General features: G+C 39.4%; 1 protein-coding gene across 2 annotated transcripts in view; it reads right to left on the bottom strand.

Moving 5' to 3' along the window:
• Positions 1-4,413: 4,413 nt before the first annotated feature.
• wdr90 (WD repeat domain 90) overlaps positions 4,414-12,578 on the bottom strand; it is a 72,377-nt gene continuing 64,212 nt past the window's right edge. For both annotated transcript variants that reach the window (XM_061967610.1, XM_061967611.1), the window contains exons 40-42: positions 8,016-8,132; positions 7,855-7,939; positions 4,414-4,749 (exon numbers count right to left, since the gene is read on the bottom strand). In XM_061967610.1, the coding sequence (XP_061823594.1) occupies positions 4,592-4,749; positions 7,855-7,939; positions 8,016-8,132 (360 nt within the window). In that variant the 3' untranslated portion in view covers positions 4,414-4,591. The remainder of the gene's footprint in view (positions 4,750-7,854; positions 7,940-8,015; positions 8,133-12,578) is intronic.

Raw genomic sequence — 12,578 nt, 5'->3', positions numbered from 1 at the left:
ACGCTGATAGGCAAGTACACAATGAAAAATACGGAGCGCTCCCGAATAACTTTTTCATCTTTGGGTTTTGGAGAAAGTAGCAAGTCATGTCAAGTCATGTCAATTCAAAAGGCTCAAGTCCAAGTGAAGTCACAAGTCATTGATGTTAAAGTCTAAGTCGAGTTGCAAGTCTTTTTACATTTTGTCAAGTCGAGTCTAAAGTCATCAAATTCATGACTCGAGTCTGACTCGAGTCCAAGTCATGTGACTCGAGTCCACACCTCTGGATTTTGGGCCCCATGAAAAGAATCTTTACAGGGCCCCCAACACAGTGTCATTATTTTTTCTGTATTATAATGTCATCATCATTAGGGGCCTCTCTGGGCCCCCCTCCATCATGGGCCCCTAGAATCCGTCTCCTTTACCCCCCCTTTTCGGCACACCTATTCATGATGATACTATTATTACCTCTCAAAATACTTTAATTGATGTCACCACATGATCATTGCTGGAGAAATACTATTCAGGAACACATTTACACCCTACTGGGCAAAAAAAAAAAAAAAAAAAAAGGTCCTCGTTTGTGAATGTTGTCTATCTGTGTTGGCCCTGCGATGAGGGGCGACTTGTCCAGGGTGTATCCTGCCTTCCGCCCAATTGTAGCTGAGATAGGCTCCAGCACCCTGACGGCACACCACTGTGATACAGTATATACAGGTAAAAGCCAGTAAATTAGAATATTTTGAAAAACTTGATTTATTTCAGTAATTGCATTCAAAAGGTGTAACTTGTACATTATATTTATTCATTGCACACAGACTGATGCATTCAAATGTTTATTTCATTTAATTTTGATGATTTGAAGTGGCAACAAATGAAAATCCAAAATTCCGTGTGTCACAAAATTAGAATATTACTTAAGGCTAATACAAAAAAGGGATTTTTAGAAATGTTGGCCAACTGAAAAGTATGAAAATGAAAAATATGAGCATGTACAATACTCAATACTTGGTTGGAGCTCCTTTTGCCTCAATTACTGCGTTAATGCGGCGTGGCATGGAGTCGATGAGTTTCTGGCACTGCTCAGGTGTTATGAGAGCCCAGGTTGCTCTGATAGTGGCCTTCAACTCTTCTGCGTTTTTGGGTCTGGCATTCTGCATCTTCCTTTTCACAATACCCCACAGATTTTCTATGGGGCTAAGGTCAGGGGAGTTGGCGGGCCAATTTAGAACAGAAATACCATGGTCCGTAAACCAGGCACGGGTAGATTTTGCGCTGTGTGCAGGCGCCAAGTCCTGTTGGAACTTGAAATCTCCATCTCCATAGAGCAGGTCAGCAGCAGGAAGCATGAAGTGCTCTAAAACTTGCTGGTAGACGGCTGCGTTGACCCTGGATCTCAGGAAACAGAGTGGACCGACACCAGCAGATGACATGGCACCCCAAACCATCACTGATGGTGGAAACTTTACACTAGACTTCAGGCAACGTGGATCCTGTGCCTCTCCTGTCTTCCTCCAGACTCTGGGACCTCGATTTCCAAAGGAAATGCAAAATTTGCATGGTTGGGTGATGGTTTGGGGTGCCATGTCATCTGCTGGTGTCGGTCCACTCTGTTTCCTGAGATCCAGGGTCAATGCAGCCATCTACCAGCAAGTTTTAGAGCACTTCATGCTTCCTGCTGCTGACCTGCTCTATGTAGATGGAGATTTCAAGTTCCAACAGGACTTGGCGCCTGCACACAGCGCAAAATCTACCCGTGCCTGGTTTACGGACCATGGTATTTCTGTTCTAAATTGGCCCGCCAACTCCCCTGATGTTAGCCCCATAGAAAATCTGTGGGGTATTGTGAAAAGGAAGATGCAGAATGCCAGACCCAAAAACGCAGAAGAGTTGAAGGCCACTATCAGAGCAACCTGGGCTCTCATAACACCTGAGCAGTGCCAGAAACTCATCGACTCCATGCCACGCCGCATTAACGCAGTAATTGAGGCAAAAGGAGCTCCAACCAAGTATTGAGTATTGTACGTGCTCATATTTTTCATTTTCATACTTTTCAGTTGGCCAACATTTCTAAAAATCCCTTTTTTGTATTAGCCTTAAGTAATATTCTAATTTTGTGACACACGGAATTTTGGATTTTCATTTGTTGCCACTTCAAATCACCAAAATTAAATGAAATAAACATTTGAATGCATCAGTCTGTGTGCAATGAATAAATATAATGTACAAGTTACACCTTTTGAATGCAATTACTGAAATAAATCAAGTTTTTCAAAATATTCTAATTTACTGGCTTTTACCTGTAATTACTGTGAATTTCTATAAATACATAAATGTACTTGAATAAATGAAACTTAATCACAATTACTGTGGCTAGCATTGTACATATAACATTTAAGTTACATTGGTGGAAGGAAAACACATACATGTAGTTATTTAAGAAATTAGCAGAAAGACATTTGGCTATTCCAATAAAAGCTTCCTTTTTTTTGGATGTGAGACAACGGCACTAAAGGGTAAAAATGACGCATGCATCGCTTGGGAAATAGGCTGACATTTCTGGGTTATCCGTACAATATGGAACCTGTTCTTTTAAAATTAGGAGTAGAGTGCTAAAGCTCTGCTTTCCAGCTGAGACGCTTACAAGATGTTATGAAGTAAAACCGCATGCAGCTTTGTTCAAAGTAGATTGTACAAACCCCGTTTCCATAAGTTGGGAAATTGTGTTAGATGTAAATATAAATGGGATACAATGATTTGCAAATCATTTTCAACCCATATTCAATTGAATATGCTACAAAGACAACATATTTGATGTTCAAACTGATAAACATTTTTTTTTGCAAATAATCATTAACTTTAGAATTTGATGCCAGCAACACGTGACAAAGAAGTTGGGAAAGGTGGCAATAAATACTGATAAAGTTGAGGAATGCTCATCAAACACTTATTTGGAACATCCCACAGGTGAACAGGCAAATTGGGAACAGGTGGGTGCCATGATTGGGTATAAAAGTAGATTCCATGAAATGCTCAGTCATTCACAAACAAGGATGGGGCGAGGGTCACCACTTTGTCAACAAATGCGTGAGCAAATTGTTGAACAGTTTAAGAAGAACCTTTCTCAACCAGCTATTGCAAGGAATTTAGGGATTTCACCATCTACGGTCCGTAATATCATCAAAGGGTTCAGAGAATCTGGAGAAATCACTGCACGTAAGCAGCTAAGCCCGTGACCTCCGATCCCTCAGGCTGTACTGCATCAACAAGCGGCATCAGTGTGTAAAGGATATCACCACATGGGCTCAGGAACACCTCAGAAACCCACTGTCAGTAACTACAGTTGGTCGCTACATCTGTAAGTGCAAGTTAAAACTCTCCTATGCAAGGCAAAAAACGTTTATCAACAACACCCTCAGGCTTCGCTGGGCCTGAGCTCATCTAAGATGGACTGATACAAAGTGGAAAAGTGTTCTGTGGTCTGACGAGTCCACATTTCAAATTGTTTTTGGAAACTGTGGACGTCGTGTACTCCGGACCAAAGAGGAAAAGAACCATCCGGATTGTTACAGGTACAAAGTTGAAAAGCCAGCATCTGTGATGGTATGGGGGTGTATTAGTGCCAAAGACATGGGTAACTTACACATCTGTGAAGGCGCCATTAATGCTGAAAGGTACATACAGGTTTTGGAGCAACATATGTTGCCATCCAAGCAATGTTACCATGGACGTCACGTGTTACATCAACGTGGCTTCATAGTAATAGAGTGCAGGTACTAGACTGGCCTGCCTGTAGTCCAGACCTGTCTCCCATTGAAAATGTGTGGCGCATTATGAAGCCTAAAATACCACAACGGAGACCCCGGACTGTTGAACAACTTAAGCTGTACATCAAGCAAGAATGGGAAATAATTCCACCTGAGAAGCTTAAAAAATGTGTCTCCTCAGTTCCCAAACGTTTACTGAGTGTTGTTAAAAGGAAAGACCATGTAACACAGTGGTGAACATGCCCTTTCCCAACTACTTTGGCACGTGTTGCACCCATGAAATTCTAAGTTAATTATTATTTGCAAAAAAAAAAGGAAAAGTTTATGAGTTTGAACATCAAATATCTTGTCTTTGTAGTGCATTCAATTGAATATGGGTTGAAAATGATTTGCAAATACTTGTATTCCGTTTATATTTACATAAGAATGACAACTCTTTTATACAAACCCCGTTATAAAAGAGTTGTCATTCTCCGACCTTTTGTCTTAAAAAACAAACAACACATCTAAAATTCCTTCTTGTGAGTTTTGTTTTTCAGAGCATTTGATTAATTTTGCAGCAGGCTGCACTTTCAAAAAGGCAAGTCAACGCAAATATGTCACCACAAAAATTCTCTTTTGGCAGTTGCATCAAGTCAACACAACCCAAAGTTTGTTTAGAGTCAGAAACAGCTTTTAATCTTGATTTTGATATTCGTTGTGAGAAAAGCCATACATATTGTTCATGAAAACGTATTGAAAAACTATACATTAAAAAAAGGTCTCCAAATCAGCACAGTGGCAACAATTTTAAGCTGTTTCTTCCACAAAAAACAGAAGAAATGGAAGATTAAAAAAACGTTTTTTTAGAGGCCCTGAACCTCCCACAGGAAAATCTCATTATGGGCCACAGAGAAGAGGAGCTTCCCTGAGGGGGAGAAGCGGGACGTCTGCAGAGCATCGCTGTGCTGTAAAAAGTCCTGGAACTTGCCGCTGGTCCACTCGATCAGCTTCAACACTCGCTCTGAGAGAACATTGAGAGGTGAGGGCGCACACTCGCTAAGACTAGAGATCGACTGATATGTTTTTTTCAGGGCCGATACCAATTATTAGTAGTCAAGAAGGCCAATAACTGATATTTGGAGCCGATATTCTATACTGTAAAAGTTATATAACATGAATAGTATACGTCATTTAACAGCTGGCCAAGGGCCTTAAGTTTGTTTTTTTTCAACTTTACTTTTTTTTTTTAGGAAACATTTGGACGACAATCGACTTAAAATGTTTTATGCAGCGCTATTGTGGTTAATTTAACACCAAAAAAATATCTCTATTAAATGTGTCTAAGAGAAGCATCAACATTTGCATTTAAAAATATGGTAAATATCCTGGGAAAATTGGTAAAACCATTGGAATTCTCTACCTGGCCATCTACTCAATTTTATGGCAAATACTAATTTTCTACAGCTTTCTCTTGACAAACCCTGAAATATTGCATCATTTAATCAAAAACAATTATGAGTCCCTTCAAGTAGCTTGGAGTTTAGACATTTTTCAAGCTGGCTGACATTATTTCTTCCTGAATGTTACAGAAAGTATGAGAATGTGTGAGCTGCTTCCTGCTCTTCTTTACTTGTATAATTATAAGTCTCCTTTGCAGGGTCTTCGTATAGGGGGGAAAGGTGATGACAATTCTAAGGGCCCACACAGAGTCACCAATAGCCTCCATGACAAAATGATTATGCTTACCCTGAACAAATATATATGTATTTGAATGAATCAAAAGGCACAAGTCCTAAAATATTCTAATGTAATACTTTTAATAACCCCATTGGCCCCTTCCTAAAAAATGGTTTGGTCCACACCGTGGTTTGTTCTTCCCGCCATGGTTCTTCCTCATTGTAATTAAGCGAGTGCGAGTGAACACCAACAGGATTAGGGTGCCCTCCAACACGCACAAGTCCGGACATCAGAAAATAGTTGCGAAAGAGGTCAGGAGTAGGAGCAAAACAGCAGGGGCCCAGGACATTAAAATACTTTTTTTTTTTAATAGGTGAGCAATGTTCCAGTGCGCGCTTGTGCACACACTGCTCACGCGTCCTCTACGCACAGCAAAGAATATGGAGCGCAAACAATCAACTCCAAACTGAACTTTACACAAAATAGAGTCAATCTGTTCGGTAGGATTTTTGCAATGCAATTGTGAGTGACAGGTGACAACAGGCGGCCCTAACAGTTAAAACAATGTTCCTCAACACTGTTGAATTACTGTAACGTCTGTCGAGACGCTTTAGGAGGACAGAAATTTCCTTGATCACTTTATTGAGCAAAACTATTTATTTTCGGCCGTAACCACACCAAAAACATTAGTAAAACACTTTTATCTAGCAAAACTAGTCATTTTCTGCCATACAATCCAACTCTTTGTAATCTCTCATCTGTTATATGACACTTGCACTTATGGCACTTAGCCACTGCCAGTGCCTTTATGGCCACAAAAAAAGTCAGGACAACTCTAACAATATGACTCCCCAATCAAATGTGTGTTTATTCTTCTGTCATTTATTAAGAATGTTAATTTATGGATGTTAATCATGAAATGCGTTTACCAATGACTAATTACGAGCATATGACAAAGTCAGTTACGTTATCATGATGTGTTCAATGTGGTCTTGTAAAATATGTTATTAGTGGGACATTTAAATAGCCTATATACAAAAACATTAAATATTTAAAGATTTGTTGTTTGTTTTCATAGCAATATAAAATAAAAAAGAGCCTAATAACTGATAATAACAAAGTAAAAAAGACTATATAGAATTTGGGATAGTTTTACACTGACTTTCATGTAACATTACCTGTGACTATTGCAGGTGGAGAAAGGGCAAACTGAAACTAGTTAAGAACTATTTCTGATCCACAACAACAAGACGCTAAACAGCCTTGCTAGACTTAGAATTGAATGTCAACTAAGCTGACGATTGGACTCCAAAAGACGTCATCAGCAAATTTGCTAACAAAAAGGCCCAGTGTTGGGCTTTCTGATGAGACTTCCAGTGAACAAACAAGCCCATTTAAACTTTAATTGAGATAAGATGAAGTTCGTGGTTGTTTTCCATGTACTCTTTACTTGCGCATTTAAGTTAAATGCTACATATTTACCTGTGGACTATCTTGAGCCAGGACACTTTGTTACTAGTGCTTGATTGATAAATACAATAAAATACCAACTACCTATTTGTTGAATGGTTAATTGAAAATGTATTTGCAATCTGAGGTGTAATAACAGGTTGTTTATCAATGAAATGAGAATAAGACAACTAATAATACATTTTACATAATAATACTCTGACTTGTTAAGTCATTAATCGGAAAAAAGGAAACTAATTGGGTGTATTAAACCAGGCGCGGTCAAGAACACTGAAAAACAACACAATTGAAGGTGGCAACGAATGGTGTAGAAGGGCCCACATCAATATTCTTTCAGGGGTCCCAGAATCCCAAACAACGGCCCTGCTCCTATGTATCAAGATATTTACACAAGTTTTGTATGCATCTATATTTCCTGACGTCTTCATGACCTTCCATCTGTGTCGCATTTTGATTCGATTGAATCACAAAACTTGCGGCGCTCCTATAACGAGCCCGTGCTCAGAGTGTTGTGAACTAAGGCTTGTCATGCGACTATTGCGGCAGTAGCAAAAACAAACAAAAGGTGACTTGAAAAACGACAGGAAAGAAGGATAAAAACTGGATTTCTTGGCAAAAATTTGGAAGTTTCTACAGGTAAGCAGAACAGACTTAGTGCAGGCGACTGGTACTACAGGAGGAAGAGAGTGGGGGTGGGGAAGGTGTGACCGAATGAGCCCTATGGTGAAGGCAGCTGAGAAGACTGAAGAAGAATTCTCACAGTAACTCAAATAAATGCCCTGTCAGGGGCAAAAGCAGTAGTTGTTACTATCTACTTAACTAATTATAATTTTTTTTATATACAAAATACTGGTATCATATTTGTTTATATTGTATATGCTGATGTAAATAAAAACTGGCGCCGATTATCGGCCAATAATCGGTCGATCTTTAGCCAAGATAGTCGGTACATTCAGGACAGAACTCTTTCCTTGTTTACCTTTTGAGCCCAAAGCTATGAGTTGACTCTTGGAGGAGAGGCTGAAACACGTGGCCCAGTGGGGCATGGCAATCTTTTTGATGATCTGGAATTAAACACACTTATTGGACACGCCGTCAGCAGCACAGTGTGCACCTAAAAGGGAAACACGAGGGGGGTACCCTTTTCTTGGAGAGGCTGTAGAAGGAAATATCTTTCTCTATTCCGTAAGAAGTGTAGACCACCAAACTGGGGTCTGTTGGGCAGAACGAAGCGAGGCTGGGGGGTGGACTGTCATCCTGAAAAGCAAACGTTTACACATTTGTCACCGGTAAAATAAAAAACATGTGACCACATTACGTCTTTTAGAATTGATACGAATTAATGAATAGAGATGCAGAGGTAAAATGTCAGGCAATATAATTTCCATATATATTCAGCAGCTAGATTTAATCATGCAAACCAGCAGGTGGTGCCAAACAACATGTTCCCATGCTAGTCAGAGCTTTGCTTCCATCACTTATACATACCTGGAAAAAAAACATTACCCACCCTAACCCATAATTTTAGTATATACTACTTAAGATAAGCAGATTGGTCAAACATAGAATGTGCCACAGAAGAAAAATATATGTGTTCTCTCTCAAAAATAGGTATATTTTTGCCTTGCTAAGACATCTTTTAAAAAAAAGTTTTCCTTCTTGGCTAAGTCTCCATTGTAAAAGAGCTATTTGATCTCAATGGGACAAAACCTGGAAAAATAATGAAAAAAAACCCCAAAAAAACATCAATTATGCAGTTTAATTAGCAGGGAAATTTGGCTGTTGAGATGACAATCCACATTTTTACCTGGATTTGCACCACAGCTTAAGGGGTTCTAATTTGACACCTCTGTCAACCTTACAAAGCTGTGTGAGTTTTTGTGTAAGCCTGCAAATTAACAAAACAACCAACATATGGTGATTAACACTTTACACTATTTATAACCTATTACTATTTATCTCCATAATCCATCCATCCATCCATTTTCTACCGCTTATTCCCTTCGGGGTTGCGGGGGGCGCTGGAGCCTATCTCAGCTACAATCGGGCGGAAGGCGGGGTACACCCTGGACAAGTCGCCACATCATCACAGGGCCAACACAGATAGACAGACAGCATTCACACTCACATTCACATTCAATTTTTTGTGTTGCCAATCAACCTATCCCCAGGTGCATGTCTTTGGAGGTGGGAGGAAGCCGGAGTACCCGGAGGGAACCCACGCAGTCACGGGGAGGACATGCAAACTCCACACAGAAAGATCCCGAGGCCGGAATTGAACTCACGACTACTCAGGACCTTCGTATTGTGAGGCAGACGTACTAACCCTTCTTCCACCGTGCTGCCCTATCTCCATAATATATATTGAAAATACGTTGGTGTGAATTTTGCTTCACAGTCACTTTTAGGCTCAATTCGGACACCCCTCCTTCGCCCTTGTTTTTGCCTTTCTTCTTGGTTTTGAGCATTCACTTCAATCAAAAGGTGTTCCAATTATCCGCTAGGTAGGGGGGAAGGGCTACGTACCAGAGGTGGGACCAAGTCATTGCTTTGCAAGTCACAAGTAAGTCTCAAGTCTTTGCCCTCAAGTCCGAGTCAAGTCCCGAGTCAAGACAGGGCAAGTCCGAGTCAAGTCCAAAGTCAAGACTGGAAAGTCTCAAGTCAAGTCCCAAGTCCTGCATTTTGAGTTTCGAGTCCTTTCAAGTCGTTTAACCACAGACTAATATATTTACACAGATTGTGTATGCTTTTAAAATGCTGTATTTATTTATTAAAACAAGTGCATTTGAAATTGCAGGGAAAAAGATAGTGCTGACATTGCACTTCAAAATAGCACTATTAACAAGTCATTTTAAACATGTAACTCATTCCTTTACAGAATAAACACATTTGAAAAAAACAAGTGCAACTGTACTTATTTGCACAAAAGTGTTAACATTGTATTTCAATGGCATATTGCATTGTAACTAGTTCCACAGCAGTTTCTATCCTGTTCTTACCTTATCTCATTGATCTTATCTCATACTGTATGTGTGTTTATGTGTGCGTACACAGGAAAAACATAACAAATATATGAACATAACAATGAACAGAGTTGTACTTTTTAGATGTTAGGACCCTATGCAATATGTACACATATTCTTAATATAGTATACATTTTAACTGACCTTTATTTGACTATGTTTGTCTTTTTGTAGGTGGCTAAAATACGCGGTGCTGCTGACCACCGTCTAACTTTACGTTACTGTGTGTGATACATTGACTAACGTAATGTTACTGTGTGTGATACATTGACTAACGTAATGTTACTGTGTGTGATACATTGACTAACGTTACGTTACTGTGTGTGATACATTGACTAACGTTACGTTACTGTGTGTGATACATTGTCTAACGTAACGTTATGTGTAGGTACCTCATGCAACCCTGCTTAAAAAAAAATCACTTGACAAAAAGTATGAATAAGGTAGCAAACTGCAGTGGACGCAACAGATTGCCGTGTTTGCAATGACGTTGTAACCATAGACATCTTATAAGTAGACGCAGGTTGCTGTGACGTGAGCAATTTGGCCGCCATCTTGAAGTGGTGATGAGGAGCCGGCGAGCAGCCTAAACTGAGTTGACAGGTAGAAAACAAAGATGCCGGGCTGGTGTTCAGCGTTTTCCTGCTCAAATGAGCGGACTGTTGAAAATAGGAATCGGGGGATTACTTTTCACAAGTAAGATTTAACATTAACGTACTATTGGTTGTATCTTATGAAAATAATATTACCACAGAGTTGAGAAGGATCAAAGGTCTTCAATATTTGTATGTGAAAATCACAAATAAATCTTCTGGGGGAGGATGACGCCCCTACAGGGGTTTGGTTTACAAACTTTCAGCCCCACCTAAAACAAAATTCACCAGCCGCCACTGATTATGATGCATTCTCATTTTAGGCAAAGTATAAGACAATACTTTCTTAACAGTATAATTGTAACCAGGAATAAGTCTTCAAGTAACAATTTTCAAATACTAACATTGTTGGGTAAAACAGAATTTGGTTTTATTCTGAATCCAGTGAAACAGATTGGTGGTTTTAGCTGATATGAAGACTTTCAGGTGTTTGTATGTGTTTATGTTTAAGTATTTGGCAGACGCTTTTATCCAAAGCGACTTACATAAAATAATACATATAAAACAATCACTGCAAATATTATCATTTAAGGGAAGAATGTAATAGAAAATATCAATACAAAGTGTCAAGACAGAATAAACTCTCTGCTGCTGCAGCAACAGAGATACAGTCTATAGGTCCCTAAGATATATAGATATCTAATGTATTCATACATTGTTTATGTAGGATATACGCATGTATATATAACCTAATCATATTGTTTCTTCAACTTAAAAATAGTTTACCGTTTTTTCCCCTTCTCTAGGATTATAATCCCAGTTTTGATCTCGGACGTCTGGTCACTTATAGCATATAAGAATATTATATTACTGTTAAGCAAACTATGAATACTAAAACACGCCAAAACATGTGTCTGTTATCATGGCTACACGTATGACAAAAAAGGGGGGTGAAAATCAGTGGTATTCAGTGAGGTAAAATAAATTAAATGCGCTGACAGTTCATTGTTCCTGCCAAATGAATTGCACTGAGTGGAGCGGATCACCACTCCAAGATGGCGGCCCCGCGCCTCGTCTGCGCCAGTAGGCAGTAGCGCTCCATGCTGCGTCTACTTATAAGATGTCTATGGTTATAACGTTAGCAGTGAGTTTGCAGCCTCACTGATTTAACTACACAGCAAATACAAGTCACGTAACTTAGCCAATAAACGTTATCTTACATTCAAAACTTACCCTTCTTTGTGCAACTTCAAATGTTGAACGTTGTTGCGTCTCCGTCTGTAATATTGGAACTGCGTGATTTCCATACGGCAATTCGTTTTTTGTTGACCAAGTCGTAGTTTTTATACCCGAACGAAACCAACTTTGGCATAATTGTTGCGTTGTTTGACAACTTGTTCGGTGGTTGTACTGCAATTTGATTGGATGAATGCTGCGTGATGAAAACAACGTAGATCTAATTTGATTGGCTGTTGTACTGACAGCACACCAGCTGACAGGAACAACATGCTGAGAGACACAGACGAAGAAAATGAAAAATACGGAGCGCTCCCAAATAACTTTTTAAGCGTTGGATTTTGGGGAAAGTAGCAAGTCATGTCAAGTCAAAAGGCTCAAGTCCAAGTGAAGTCACAAGTCATTGATGTTAAAGTCTAAGTCGAGTTGCAAGTCTCTTTACATTTTGTCAAGTCGAGTCTAAAGTCATCAAATTCATGACTCGAGTCTGACTCGAGTCCAAGTCATGTGACTCGAGTCCACACCTCTGCTACGTACCTCCCTCGACGTGAAGTAAGATTGCAGACCTTCCTACACTATCGAATGCGAGAAGAAAGATAGCAGACCAGAAACCCAGAGAAGTGAACAAATGTAAGTAATAAGCATAATTAATGATTTTCATAATGATGACTGGTGGTTTAGTCAGACTTCAAACCGTTGCCACTGCACATAAATATCGGCTTTAAACACAAATACACAATAAAACGCACTTTACATACCGCAAGCTGATGAGCCAGCACTGGCATATTTCGCTAAAAAGGTCGTCTTTTAATTGGCATTCTTAATAAAGACAGGCGAAAAAAATAAAAAGA

Source organism: Nerophis lumbriciformis, linkage group LG11 (assembly GCF_033978685.3).
Source record: "Nerophis lumbriciformis linkage group LG11, RoL_Nlum_v2.1, whole genome shotgun sequence".
Classification (NCBI taxonomy): Eukaryota; Metazoa; Chordata; class Actinopteri; order Syngnathiformes; family Syngnathidae; genus Nerophis; species Nerophis lumbriciformis.
This window is presented reverse-complemented; position numbering and strand designations above follow the sequence as displayed.